Here is a 14,949-nt window from a genome sequence, read left to right as displayed (position 1 = left end):
GAAATGTGGCGTGCGATGACCGTAGATTTTATTTTTGCACCTTTAGTTGCCTTCCAACCTCCTCTAGTGTTGTTTACATTAACTTGAAATAATCGGATCTCTCTCTCTCTCTCTCTCTCTCTCTCTCTCTCTCTCTCTCTCTCTCTCTCTCTCTCTCTCTCTCTCTCTCTCTCTTATATTCCCCCGTCACGTTTTATTACTTCTCTGACCAGAAAAAAACTAAAATAACGATTCTCTTATCGTGCAACCTTAACAATAATCAAACAATGCCCCAGTCTGACGTTTAATTAATTTTCTGACTCTTAAAACTCTAGCTCTTTTGACTTCAAATTAACTTCTTTGCTTCCCTTTGACCATTAATAAATTAGACTAATTCAGTTATCTATATAATAATCTTCAAGATGATGAATGAATCATGCGTTTCCTCATCAGCTCGATGAGTTCTCAGACGATGGGATTTGGGTTGGAGGTCGAGCTCTTGCAGATTCTGGCTTCCAGTGGGTAGATGGAAGTCCTTTCAGCTACGACAACTGGGCACCTGGAGAGCCTAACAGTTTTCAGGGTACGTATAGACCTCTTTGCTTGTATGCTTAAAAGAAAGTTGTGTCTTAATATACAGTCAAATGTACATAGAATATAATCATTGTGAATTAATTTAAATACGTTTATAAGAATTATTTTATACTATACGTGTTTGCTTAAAAGTAAGTTGTGTCGAAATTTACAGCTAAATTTACACAGATTACAATCATTTTGAATTAATTTAAATGTGTATATAGGAATATATTTTATATTCTTCTTAAATTGACGGATGGCATTGTGCATAATTAATGGTCACATAATGATTGTATAAAAAGTATTTCCTTTTCAGTACTGAATGTCATTTGCTTTCCTTTCCAGCTATTATTTCGTATTTGATTAATCCTAAATACTGCAAGGCACATTTGGGTATATAAATGATAAAACTCTGCTTAATTTACATTTACAGTGTCGAATGAGTCAGAAAAACTTCACATCCAATATAGTGTATACAGAACTGTTATCTTATGTACTGGAAATAGTTTTTAAACATTGGCACAAAAACCAGAATTAATTCATGTCTGTTTGTTAGAATATCCACTTACCAAAAAACCTGTTGTTTCTGAGTGATATTTTAAAATTTCTAAGAGTGTACTTAGTGGCACCAAAACCAGAGTTAACTAATATCTATTTGTTAGAATATCCAGTTTACCAAAAACTGCATTATCTATGATTTCACCTTATTACTAGACTGTACCTCTCAGAACTCACCACCTCCCAAAACTACCCTTAATCCCAGACCAGGAAGACTGCATTGAGATGTACAACCGAAGATTGGGTACTTGGAACGACAAAAACTGCGGGCACCTGACCGGAAGGGTATGCAAGAGGCCTAAAGGGGCCACAGTCCCCCCACCTTCCCCGACAGAACCCCCCTCTGGTAACTGCCCAGAAGGATGGATTCATGTTGGTAAGTGCAGCTGTCACTATTTTCTCCTGAAGCACCTGTTTCTATGAAGTAAGTTTTTCTGAGTAGGTAGCTGGGATGTGCTAGGATATCCTAGCTGTCTTCTGGGAAGCAAAGGAGATAGCTAGGATGTGCAGATCAGGGAATAGGATTGTATTCTTATTCAGGATGGTACCAGCAGCAAGGGAAATCTTAATAATGTACTGTAGATTTATTTAACATTTTTTTTACAGAATTACTATAGATCTAACATTTAAAAGAGCCAGTAGAATGTCTCTCTGACATACAGAATTAATTTTTTAGTTTTTTAAGGTTTTAGTTTACTGTATTGTCAGATATGGGCTGATGTTTTTATTTAAATTTGTTGAATATTTTTTATTCATCCTTCGTCAAAGCAAGAGAAAGTTGTAATAGATCCTGCGGTTGAGTTATTAGGCAATCATCTGCATGCACATTGAATATTTCAATTGATATATAAGACAATTATATTATTCTCCTTCAGGAGCAACCGGAAGGTGTTTTAAGCTTGTGGAGACCACGGAATACTTCGATTTTATCGCCGCCAAATGCAGATCTCTATACGATGGTGCCGACGCGGTTAGTCTTCACAATCCTAAGGAAATGGGTAAGGTTAGAAAGAACTTCCGGGGAGTCAAATAATAGAAATCTGAGTTATTATCTTCTGTGAGGTGGGACTTGAACAGAATAGAGAATTAATAATGAAAAATGTAAGTGATTGTCATAATGATGAAGAAAATTCATTAATTGTCATAATTTGGGTTGTGTTGTAACATGGCTATATTTTCAAAAGCAGATTTGTTTCGTCAAAAAAATTTATATATATATATATATATATATATATATATATATATATATATATATATATATATATATATATATATATATATATATTTATATTTATATATATATATATATATATATATATATATATATATATATATATATATACATATATGTGTGTGTGTGTGAGTGTGCGTGTTTGTGTTTATACGTATATATGTATGTTTGTATGCATGTATGTATGTGAGTGTTTCTTAATGGTTCTTGCATTCATGCACAAACACGTGTATTCATGGATAAACCATTCAGCCAAAAACCTATCTACTTGACACTGAACGCAAATTCGAATTTTCATAATTTTTGTAATGAATGTGTAATTAAACAGGTAAAAGTACAAGTAAATGTATGTAAGTAAATTGATTAGATAAAGAAATGGATGGAAAAATGTTTATTTTGCATCCATATATTCACTCACAAATATTTTCCAGTTTTTAATTATTCATCCAGCAAATCAACAAATATTTTTCTCCTTTTAATTATTCATCCAACAAATCAACAAATATTTTTAACTTTAATTATTCATCCACAAAATCAACAAATATTTTTAACTTTTTAATTATTCGTCCACAAAATCAACAAATATTTTTATTTTTTTAATTATTCATCCACAAAATCAACAAATATTTTTCACTTTTTAATTATTCATCCACAAAATCAACAAACATTTTTGATTTTTTAATTATTCATCCACCAAATCGACAGAGCTTTCAGCAGACAAGCGAAAATATTATTTCTTTCTCCAACAGCCTACATAACAGCAATGGTCGGATTGCACGGCCATAATGTCTGGATTGGCCTCAAATACGAAATGAGAGAATACGTGTGGATCGACCAGTCGACTGTCGACTACACTCCCTGGGCTCCTGGGGAACCGAATGGCCAGTACATGGCGGTGAGGTTTATTGTCGTTTTCCTATAGATGATTTTTTTTTCCTTATTTATAGGCCTGTGTAGAATATGAATTTTCCCCTTCATAAAATTAATTTTTGTTTGGATTGAATATAGAATTTAGGGCCACAGGTCAAGCATTGGCACCTATGAGGTCATTCAGCGCTGAAACGGAAATTGAGAGTGAAAGGTTTGAAAGGTGTAACAGGAGGAAAACCTCAAAGCAGTTGCACTAAGAATTAATTGTTAGGAGAGGGTGGAAAGCAAGATGGAAGAAAGAGAATATGAAAGGAGGTACAGTAAAAGAAACGTTTGGGGTTGCAGCTAGGGGCCGAAGGCACGCTGCAAAGAACCTTAAGTAATGCCTACAGTGCACCGCACGGGGTTCATTTTTTTTTATCACCTGCCTAAAAGTGATTTGGATAATACTGTTCCCTACTGAATCATTACCATCGTATTTTAATGTATTTATGTAATGAAGCCTTCTCCATACTATGCTATGGGCTTTGAAAATTATATAACATTCCTATGATGTACATTGCATTTTTATAATGATTCATTTCCCGCACAATGTAGGCTTATTGTACACTGAAAGCACGTATACTAAGCAATGATGCCATATTTTCTTCAGAAAGTTTCTCTCCCATTCTGTGCAAAATTTTTATAACATATTTTCATACTCGGGAAAGTATACATTTGTCAAAGAATAATGAACCGTGATGTAGATAATATAAGACTTTTGTATATAAATATAGATCAAAATGCTGGACTCGTCTTACATATAAAAAAAAAATTGGCATTGTCTGAAAATAATTTGCTGTGAAATACTGATTTTATCTGTAAAAAAAATGGTATGTGACCCTAAACATTTACTAATTTTGGTATTAATTAATGTTTCAGGAGAACTGCGTTCAGGCGATTTATCCAACGGGACTGATGAATGATATTTCATGCTATAACAATCTTGCTTACATTTGCGCCATGCAGCAAGGTAAGATTTATACTCTGGAATCTTGCAAGTTATTTGTAAATGTTAATTTATGTTATACGGTATGTGATTCTAGTATTTTGGCATTCGCATTATATTTTCGTCACGCGTCTTGACTGGTTTTATTACACACACACATATATGTATATATGTATATACTGTATATATATATATATATATATATATATATATATATATATATATATATATATATATATATATATATATACGTACATATATAAATAAAGGCAATTGTCTTTATTTATATATTCATCACGTTCCATATTTTCGTGATTCAGTTATACACACACACACACACACACACACACACACACACACACACATATATATATATATATATATATATATATATATATATATATATATATATATATATATATATATATATATATATTCAGTTCTTTATTTTATGTTCTACAGTCTGGGCTAGGCAACAGAAATCATTCGGTTGCCAATGCCATCGGCCTCTGCACTAGAAAATATATAAAATGTCTGTCTCATAAACAGGTCAACTCTACACTATGGAGTGTATGCAAATTTTTGTCACAAACTTGTCATTTCTCATTGCAGATCCGTCCATAACTGAGCCAACTTCTCTCCCTAAATGCGAACCGCCGTATGATAAGTACTACAGCTATAAGGACGAATGTTACAGGCCCGAGAAAACGCCCATGACTTGGGAGGTAAAACAAAAGTCTCTCTCTCTCTCTCTCTCTCTCTCTCTCTCTCTCTCTCTCTCTCTCTCTCTCTCTCTCTCTCTCTCTCTCTCTCTCTTGTAAACTAACTTCGTTGACTGGTGAACTAGTGTCGAAGAGCGATTTAAAAGGGATATACTTTTACTGTCATTCTATTTAGATCTGTGACCTGACATAGCTTTAAGAAACTCATTAAATATACCAGGAAAGTATTCCTTAACAGATGGATACTTCTTACTATTTTATATACACCGTAGCATTAAAATGAATAATGTAAATTGAATATCATATGGGAAGTTTAAAGTGCTTAAGTGTAGAATAACATTCAATTTTTCTCAGTATTTAAGGAGCACTGTTCTGCTTTTCATCTACCATTTTTGATCTTAGCTATAATTGAGTATTGGAATTTATGAATACTCTACGTAGCTAAAATTGAGCATTGCCATTTTGTGAATAATTGAGGATTAGAATTTATGCATACCCTATGTAGCTCAAATTCAGCATTGCAGTTTATGAATAATTGAGTATTGGAATTTATGAATACCCTACAGCTAATATTGAGTATTGCAGCTTATGAATACCCTATGTTGCATTGTATGGCAACAAACCCGACTGTATGTAGCTATAATTGAGTATTGCAATTTATGAATACCCTATGTTGCATTGTAAGGCAACAGAGTCACCGTTCGACTAGTGTCAGAATCCTTTTAAAGACTTTCTTGGACTGGGTCAAGCAAAAGTTTGAGTGACATAATATTACCTCGATAATTGGGGTCTCTATCTCTCTTTTTGATGCTCATTTAAACCAATAATGGTAAGAGACTCCATCATTACCCTGATTATGCTTTCAAAGATTTCTGAGTAATTAAGTAGCTGTAAAACTGTCTTAAGAAGGTTGAGAGAAAACGGAAGCGGTCGTGAGCTGATTGAAAATGCGTAATGGCAAGCGCTTTAAGAAAGATAATTATTCTCGTGACATCGAGAAGCGCCTTTAGAAGTCAAACTAACTCTCATTTTTAATAGATCATACTTAGCATACTTTACATACAACTGTATGAATATCAGCAAGAAACTAGTGCTAATTGTATGCCCATTTCCTTGTTGATAACTGCTACACAAACCTTCATTTACGTCTTGCCTGTGTTCTGGTAACGAGAGTCTGACCTTCACTTTCCAACCTTGCTGTTCCCTTCATCCTAATCATTATCCTTCACGATCAGGACGCCGAGAAAACGTGTGCAGCCGAAGGATCTCATCTGGCTTCTGCTTATGACGTTCACCAGAATTCTTTCCTTTGGATTCTTGGACAGGAGGATCCTATGTTGCATCCCTGGATAGGATTGAATAACAGGAAGGTAAGTTAACTGGTGTTTCGCTTTTCACGGGATCTTGGCCCTAGCTGACTTTGGTTTTTGTATAATGGTCTGTTTATAAATATATATGTATATATATATAAATATATTATAACATATATAATGTATATATATATATATATATATATATATATATATATATATATATATATATATATATATATATATATATATATATATATTATAATCTCATTTTTGGAGGCATGACAGTTGCAAAGAAAAGATTAATGTAAATTATTATATTGATCCATTTTTGGAGCTAACTTGTAGAAAAGTAATTATTACGCTAATAAAAAAAAAGTCTGTTACATTCGCACTTCGTGCTTGAATACACAGACGAAAATTGCCAAAAACTCAGGCACAACACTTGTACTTTTTTCTGAATAATTAGAAATATTTTTTCCATGGTAACGAAAGTGTAAAAAAATGAATATATACAATATATGTGTTCGTTGATTACCTACAAGAAATAATCATGCGGATAACGGGAAACGCCTGAGATAATTAAAACAAGTATGGTATATATAACTCCCAATTACCTGTCCCTGAACAGGTGCAAAGCACTTACGAGTGGTCAGACAACTGGCCCGTGACCTACACGAATTGGGGAGAGGCCCAGCCACAGGTCAACGTCACTGACAAAAACTGTGTCATGTTGGATTCAGACGATGGTCATTGGTACAACGAAAGGTGTGACGAACCGAAGCCGTTTTTGTGTAAACATTCAGAAGGTGAGGAGTATATTTTTTCTATTAAGTTGGTCTGAATATGACATTTGTATCTTATAGAAATAATCTAGTTTTCTTTGTACGAATGTTGAAACAAATATTAACTCGCGAATACCGTTTAATGTCGAATTCACTGTACCTTAGGAATATTTTACAACTAGGAGTGCAGAATCACTTGGCAGTTATAATTCCCCTGGGTGTAAGTGATTCCCAAGTATAGTGAATTCGATATGAAATGGTTTTTGTGGCTTAATATTTGTTAATATAAAAAGTCATATATGTATGTATGTATGTATGTATGCACTTCAGAAAGTAATTGAAAATACATAAACGTTAAATAGTATTTGTGGCTTAATATTTGTTTATATAAAAGTTACGGATGTATGCATATATGTATATATGTTAGAAATAATCAACACACAATCACATGTGGAACAGAAATAAATTTCTGACTCACATCAGGATCGAACCCTGGTCTTGCCTTTCAACTGAAAGACCTGGGTTCGATCCTGATGTGAGTCAGAAATTTATTTATGTATATATGTATGTATGTATATCGATCAAAAAGCTACTTATAGATATACAAACGCAATTATAACTTTATTATGAAGAGCAGTACTATTTAATACTATTATCTTTAATCATAGTAAAATTTAATTGCATAATGAGATTAGACAAAGGTAGACTAACAGGTCACTCCCCTTTCTCTCAAACCAGACGAGGCTCCATCCCCAGGTCCCCCAATAACAGGTCACTGCCAGGACGACACCTGGACTTCCTTACCTGGTCCTTACTGTTACTTGGTCGTCAAGGACCTGAAGGATTGGAATGACGCTCATTCACAGTAAGTAATGTGATAATAATAATAATAGTAATGAAGAATAGTAAGAGAAGGAGAACAAACCTAACATGACATGGATTGACTGCAAGAAAGCCTTCGACATGATACCACACACGTGTCTACTGGAATGCCTGAAAATATATGGGGCAGAGGAAAACACCATCAGCTTCCTAAAAAATACAATGCTCAGCTGGAGAACTCAAGAAGGAAACAGAAGGAATGCTAACAGCGGCACAAGATCAGGCCCTAAGAACCAGATATATCCAAAGAACAATAGATGGAAATAACATCTCACCCATATGCAGTTAAAGACAAGACCATAAACCACATAGCAAGAGAATGTCCGGCGCTGGCGCAGAACCAGTACAAAAAGAGGCATGATGTGGTAGCAAATGCCCTCCACTGGAGCCTGTGCAATAAACACCACCTAGCTTCCAGTAAAAAGTGGTACGAACATCAACTTGAGGGAGTGGTAGAAAACGATCGGGCAAAGATCCTCTGGGACTATGGTATCAGAACAGGTAGGGTGATACGTGCCAGTAGACACTTAACGGATTGACAAAATCAAGAAGAAAGTATCACTCATTGATGTAGCAGTACCATGGGCCACCAGAGTAGATGACAAAGAAAGAGAAAAAACTGATAAGTATCAAGACCTGAAAATCGAAATAAGAAGGATATGGGATATGCCAGTGGAAATTGTACCCATAATCATAGGAACACTAGGCACGACCCCAAGATCCCTGAAAAGGAATCTCGAAAATATAAGGAGGCAGGATGCAACCCGGAACCCCACACTATAAATACAACCCAATCGAATAGGATGACAGATAGAAAATAAATACTATTATAATTATTATTCTTATTGTATATGCAACAGCTAGAAAATATTCATGATCTATACATGTATTCCGTCTAATTTCTCTCTTCTACTAAATCAGTTTTGATGGGACGGGTCCACTAGTTTAATTGTATTAACTGTAAAGTATACATTATGATTTACAAAATCTCTGGGTTATTACAGCTGTATGTTCTTGGACTCCAACCTGACGTCCATTCACTCTGAAGACGAGAACGCCCTTCTGAAACACAGCATCCAGGGTTTAAAGCTTAACATATGGCTTGGCCTCATTCAGAAATCGACTGGTAAGTATATTTTATTATTTTACTGCTCAAAAACTGTCTTAATGTGTGTCTAGTTGTTTAAGCAGCAATATCAGACTTTACAAATCAATTTCATTTTATATTATACGTTAATTTATATATTTACCAATTCATAGGCCTATGCTTCCCCGTAGAGGGGGTAGTGCTATCAGTGCACCTCGCTCAGTGCAGTGTAGGCATTAACTAAGGTTCTTTGCAGCATCCCTTCGGCCCCTAGCTGCGACAAATATCATTCCTCTTACTGTACCTCCGTTCATATTCTCCTCCTTCCATCTTGCTGTCCACCATCTCCTTACAATTGTTTCATAGTGCAGGTGTTTGGCTTTTCTCCTGTTCACCTTTAAAACTTTTTTACTAAACTATTTCGCAGTGCAACTGCGAGGCTTTCCTCCTGTTACACCTGTAGAGGTAGAAAGGTGAGTGATATACAGGTATATACTAATTTATCAATCAAAACTCTGGACATGTCACTAACAATCGCGAAGCAGAAAAGTTAGATTTAAACTTAGAACAAGAAGGGCATGTAACTGGGAGAAGGTGTGTTTTCTCACACGTGAAAAAGACTATTTCCTTGTATATGCCAAGGAAGACAATATGATACCTATGGCTTGAAAGCTGAAATGTCTTTACATTTGTACACAGTTGCGTTTTTATGCATAGGCGACTGTGTCTTATGAGAATACTAATAAACGTTGCTTCTACAGCTTGTCCCTGGTCTATGTTTCTGGCGACCGCGTGACAGAGGTTGGCCTTCCTTGTGGTTGGTCTTCAATTGACTTTTTTGGTGGCGTCTGCCTGGAAAGTCCCAGCTGGGGGCCCACACCCCTTTCAAATCTTTACTCTTAATTTCAGCGTTGAATGGTCTCATCATAAGTCCCCCCAGTGCTTGGCATACGACCTAAATTCTATATTTCCTCCTGCATAGGTCTAGGCTGGTCTGACGGGACACCCTTCGATTACCAGAACTGGGCTGAGGGGGAACCCAGTATGGACTACGAGCAGTGCACCGAGTTCTACCACGAGGACGGGAAGTGGAACGACCTGCCCTGTAGCAGTTACCGAGCTTTCATCTGCAGAGCTGTGAAGAGTAAGATCTATTTAATACCTGTGTTTTGACCTGATAGAGGATTATACACATTTCTGTTGACGTTATTTTAGCGTTATTTTGTTTATTATAAACAGCGCTTTTAAATTTCCTTAATGCATACCAAAATTCATAATCATTGATTGTCGACACAAAACTCGCTATCTTTTGGATATTTAGCAAATTTATGATGACGGAATACTTCAAATGCAAACCTTGTCACGTAACGTAATCCAATCAGTCAATTGGCAGATGTTACATGTATAATGAAACAACCTCTACCATGGACTTGACTATATTACTTATTCAAAGGATAGAGAGGGAAATTCACAGTTATGTATGGGTACAAATACATTCCAAAAAGAAAGCTAAACATTAGAAAGCTTTCGAGAATTTGTAGATTGAGAAGGGAAATCGTTCAGATTCTCGAAAGCTCTCTGTTTAGATTTTATAATTTGTACCCATACACAACTGTGGATTTGTTTCTCCATTTTAAGACATGATACTATGAGTATTTTTAATTAATTGAAATTAGTATTTTTTTTAATTAATTCAAAGGATATTTAAAGAAACATCCTAATGTTAAATTTTATCTTTCACAGTACCTGATAAGGAGCCGACAAATCCTACATTGCCACCTCTTCCTCCAACTGATAGTCCGTTCACAGGAGGTGAGTCAGGTGGCCTGTGGTGGGAAATTTGACGTCGTGGGGTCAAGTGGGTCTTGAGAATGAAATGAAAATTATATTTAATTATAATTAAGGGTCATAAGATTTGACAGATGGTTTTTTCGTCTAGTTAATTACAGTTTCAATATTTTTGAACGCTACTTAATGCAAGATAAAATATATTTTAATTTTCCTAGTCTATTTGGTTCATATATCCATATTCTTGAGGGAGTTAAGTAAATCATTTAATTGAGGCTAACATCTAGAGATATCATTGTAATTTTTCAGTGGGATATTTACTAGTTGATATATAAATTTAATGATAAAAATATGATAGACATAATAAAGAAATAAGCTAGTTATCAAATGGTTAGTTAACTAAAATGTGGTTTGTAAATGATTTTTTTATAACAATATTACATTAAGACGTTTGAATAAGTAAGACCGTCAATTGGTATTACAATAAAGTATTTCATTCCCTTTCTAAAGATGCAAAGTCGGTCTTGAAGAGTTGTAAAAAATAAAAAAAAATTACGATGCGAAAACTTCTTCCCCCCAAAAAATTAACAAATGGTTGTATAGAGTAAGGTGGTCGGAAAAATAAAGCTTCCGTGATTTGACTTTTTGATAAATAAAAAAAATTACTGTATAATGAACATTGCAGAGAACATTACGTTAATAAGCAGGTCTTGGTTTAACGAAAATAATATCAGCTTAACATATCATGAAACTGGTGTATTTCAAAGCCACTTTTAGCAACTTCGATTTATGTATTGACCTCCCATGATTTGACATTTTGACAAAGATAAAAAAAAATTACTGCATAATGAACATTGTAGAGAACACATTACTTACGTTAATAAGCATGTCCTGGTGTCACGAAAATAATACCAGCTTAACACACCAAAAACATGATGTATGCCAGAGCTACTTTTAGCAACCAATAATCTTATATTGACTTACCAGGTGGACTTAGTGGCGGCGCAATATTCGGAATCGTCTTCGCAGTCCTGTTCGCTTTCGCTGCAGTTGGCTTCGTCGGAATGTCACTGGTCAAAAAGAAAAATACGAATACTCAAGTTTTTAATTCAGGTAAGTACAAACACTCTTGACATACCCAAGCAATCTAGAAGTGTTGACGTAATAATGGAATAGAAAAGAATAGCGAATTTAGGCCAAAGACCAAGCTCTGGGACCTGTGAGGTCATTCAGCGCAGGAAGGGAATTTGACAGGAAGAGGGTTTTAAAGGTGTAACAGGAGGAAAACAGTTGTTAGGAGAGGGTGGAAAGTAAGACGGAAGGAAGGAAATATGAACGGAGGTACAGTAAAGGGGTGAAAGAGGTTTGATGTAATAATGATTTGATTCATTCATACATTATGGTACAAAAATCAGAGTACTATTATTATTATTATTATTATTATTATTATTATTATTATTATTATTATTATTATTATAAATCAGAGTATTATTATTATTATTATTATTATTATTATTATAATTATTATTATTATAATTATTATTATTATTAATATTATTATTATTATTATTATTATTATTATTATTATTATAAATCCGAGTATTATTATTATTATTATTATTATTGTTATTATTATTATTATTATTACTATTATTATTATTATTATTATTATTATTATTATTATTATTATTATTATAATGACCCCTATTCATATGTAACAGGCCTACAGGTGCCAATAACTTGAAATTCAAGCTTCCTAAGAATATGGTGTTTAGCTGGAAAAAAAAAGATTATTATTATTATTATTATTATTATTATTATTATTATTATTATTATTATTATTATTATTATTATTATTATTATTATTATTATTCAGATGATAAACCCCTATTCATATGGAAGAAGCCCGCAGGGGCCAATGACTTGAAATTCAAGCTTCCAAAGAATATAGTGTTCATTTGAAAGAAGTTACAGAAGATAATAGGAAATATAGAAAGAGATCACTTTTTAGGAAAAAATTAATTAATGAATTACTAAATAAGTAGATAAAAATATAAATCAGTTATGAACATAAGGAGAATTGTTTTAGGGTAGTAATGCATTGCAGCTTCGCTTGAACTTTTGTGAATTGTTCTTTTTCCTTGTGTTGATAAAGTTATGAACTGTATAGTTTATTCATATATTCATATATTTCATTCATTTATTAGCAGGTCGAACCGGAGGAGTGGTTAACCTTTCCCATATCAGCGAGGAAAAGGAATCATCTGTGGCGTACATCCCTCACAGTGATGTAACTGATGCATAGGCCTACGGTCAGTCAGATCAACTGATGCATAGGCCTACAGTCAGTTAGAGCACCCGTTATCTTGATCTGTGACCTTAAATCTACGTAAATAATACTGGTTCATTTTACTTTAGTAATAAGCACAAGTAGTTTATTGCAATTTAGGTCTGCAGAGATAAAAGTTTTCACTGAAAGGTATATGAATGTAACAGTTTAACTCAACTTATTGTCAAGATGGGCTGACAAATAAATGAAAGTAATTGTGCTTATGTCATATGATGGTGAAGTGAAATTTTGATATTATTTACTTATTTAAATATCTATTTATATATCTATTTATTTATCTATTTATTCATTGTCTTCCTATTTTACTGTGTCCATATTCCCTGCATATTATATAGGTAGGCCTATATATCCTTTGATATTCGATTTATAAACTTCTAAGATTACCATTATATCTATTTATTTATATGTTTATTCATTGTCTTTTTACTTTACTGTGTCCATATCCTCTGCATATTATATAGGTAGGCCTATATATATACTTTAATATTAGATTTATAAACCTCAAAAACTACCAGTGTCCAAGAAAAATTATCTTGAAATCCATATATAACAGGATGACTTCTCTGTAAATAAATGGCGTGTAAATATAAATTACTCTAAATTTAATTATATGTTTAACATAAATTTTAATTTATTATCCTTTATAATAAGGTATTTTTGATTTATGAGTGAAAAACACAGCCAGAGTTTGGTCTTAGTCTCAGTGACGACAGTTTGCAACACGGAATTAATAAGCCTTTTTACGCTAACACCTTCTGAAATCCCAAACTTGCTCGAGGTAGGATGACGGCCTATATACCTTCATTAACAACGTACGTTCTCTCGCCTCTATTCAGTGCTATCTAATTCTCAGGGTTCTCGAAGATGTTTAAAGGACCAAACCCCGTGAAGTGGTTTAAAAAGGACATAATTATTTCGAATAGGGGAGGGAAATTAAATTTGTGTTTGTGTTGCTTTCACAAAGCTGCGCAGAGTACCGTTGGTGCAGCCTTACCACACATACTCAGGAGTTCACAACACGCACATACACACAGGTGTTCACAACACGTACATACACACATACATACACACACAGGGGTTCACACCACGTACATACACACATACACAGAGGGGTTCACAGCACGCACATGCACACGGATTCACAACACGTACATACGCACGCATAGACACAGAGGGGTTCACAGCACGAACACAAATACACACTCAGGGGTTCAAAGCACACACACACCCACACCCACACCCACACCCCCACACACCGACACACACCTACACGCACTCGTACACTTCAGGGAATCCACAACTCCAAATGGATCATAAGTTTATACAGAAATATCCCTGACTCGAGCTGCCAAGTTAGCCCTGTGACTCAAAGAACAGTTCTGCTCTACCAGAACGAATTCCCAGCAACTAAACAGAAAATTTGATTAGATACTGAGCCATTGATGACCTGGTTCGCATGCCTTGACGGTTATTTAGGCCAACGTCGTATTATTCATAAAAAATACAAGTTATCTGCATGGGAAGACGTCGACGCATTCAGGTTGTCTTGGCAACAAGAAGGAAATTGGCCAGTAGTGTCAGAAGCTCGAGATAGAGAAGCCGGAAGGAGCAATTGTAGAGCATTATTGAACCAGTGTCTTTTTTGACTTTGTCAGTTACAGTGTAAACAGCCATTCAAAAATAACAGAAAATATAAAGATTTGGGAAATTAAGGTGATACTTTTAGCACACGAGGAATTAAAAGGGTGTCTACTGAAGATACATTGGAAATTCATGTGTTTGATATACTTGTAGATTTAATATAAACTGATGTACATTGGTTA

At 34.3% G+C, this 14,949-nt stretch overlaps 1 protein-coding gene across 2 annotated transcripts in view; it reads left to right on the top strand.

Annotated features, from left to right (window-relative positions):
- The window catches only part of LOC136852128 (macrophage mannose receptor 1-like), a 40,575-nt gene extending 26,986 nt beyond the window's left edge, over positions 1-13,589 (top strand). The window contains exons 35-48 of one of the 2 annotated variants that reach the window (XM_067126578.1): positions 433-562; positions 1,319-1,489; positions 1,989-2,111; positions 3,094-3,239; positions 4,136-4,226; positions 4,815-4,927; positions 6,160-6,294; positions 6,866-7,043; positions 7,758-7,884; positions 8,906-9,027; positions 9,971-10,132; positions 10,732-10,800; positions 11,764-11,889; positions 12,987-13,589. In XM_067126578.1, coding sequence (XP_066982679.1) covers positions 433-562; positions 1,319-1,489; positions 1,989-2,111; positions 3,094-3,239; positions 4,136-4,226; positions 4,815-4,927; positions 6,160-6,294; positions 6,866-7,043; positions 7,758-7,884; positions 8,906-9,027; positions 9,971-10,132; positions 10,732-10,800; positions 11,764-11,889; positions 12,987-13,081 — 1,788 coding nt within the window. In that variant the 3' untranslated portion in view covers positions 13,082-13,589. Of the gene's footprint in view, positions 1-432; positions 563-1,318; positions 1,490-1,988; positions 2,112-3,093; positions 3,240-4,135; positions 4,227-4,814; positions 4,928-6,159; positions 6,295-6,865; positions 7,044-7,757; positions 7,885-8,905; positions 9,028-9,970; positions 10,133-10,731; positions 10,801-11,763; positions 11,890-12,983 lie in introns of both variants that reach the window. The other variant, XM_067126577.1, reaches the window with a different exon arrangement.
- Positions 13,590-14,949: the final 1,360 nt, after the last annotated feature.

This window comes from Macrobrachium rosenbergii, chromosome 25 (genome assembly GCF_040412425.1).
Source record: "Macrobrachium rosenbergii isolate ZJJX-2024 chromosome 25, ASM4041242v1, whole genome shotgun sequence".
NCBI classification, from domain to species: domain Eukaryota; kingdom Metazoa; phylum Arthropoda; class Malacostraca; order Decapoda; family Palaemonidae; genus Macrobrachium; species Macrobrachium rosenbergii.
Note: the sequence above shows the minus strand (reverse complement) of the source record. Positions and strands in the feature narration are given on the sequence as shown.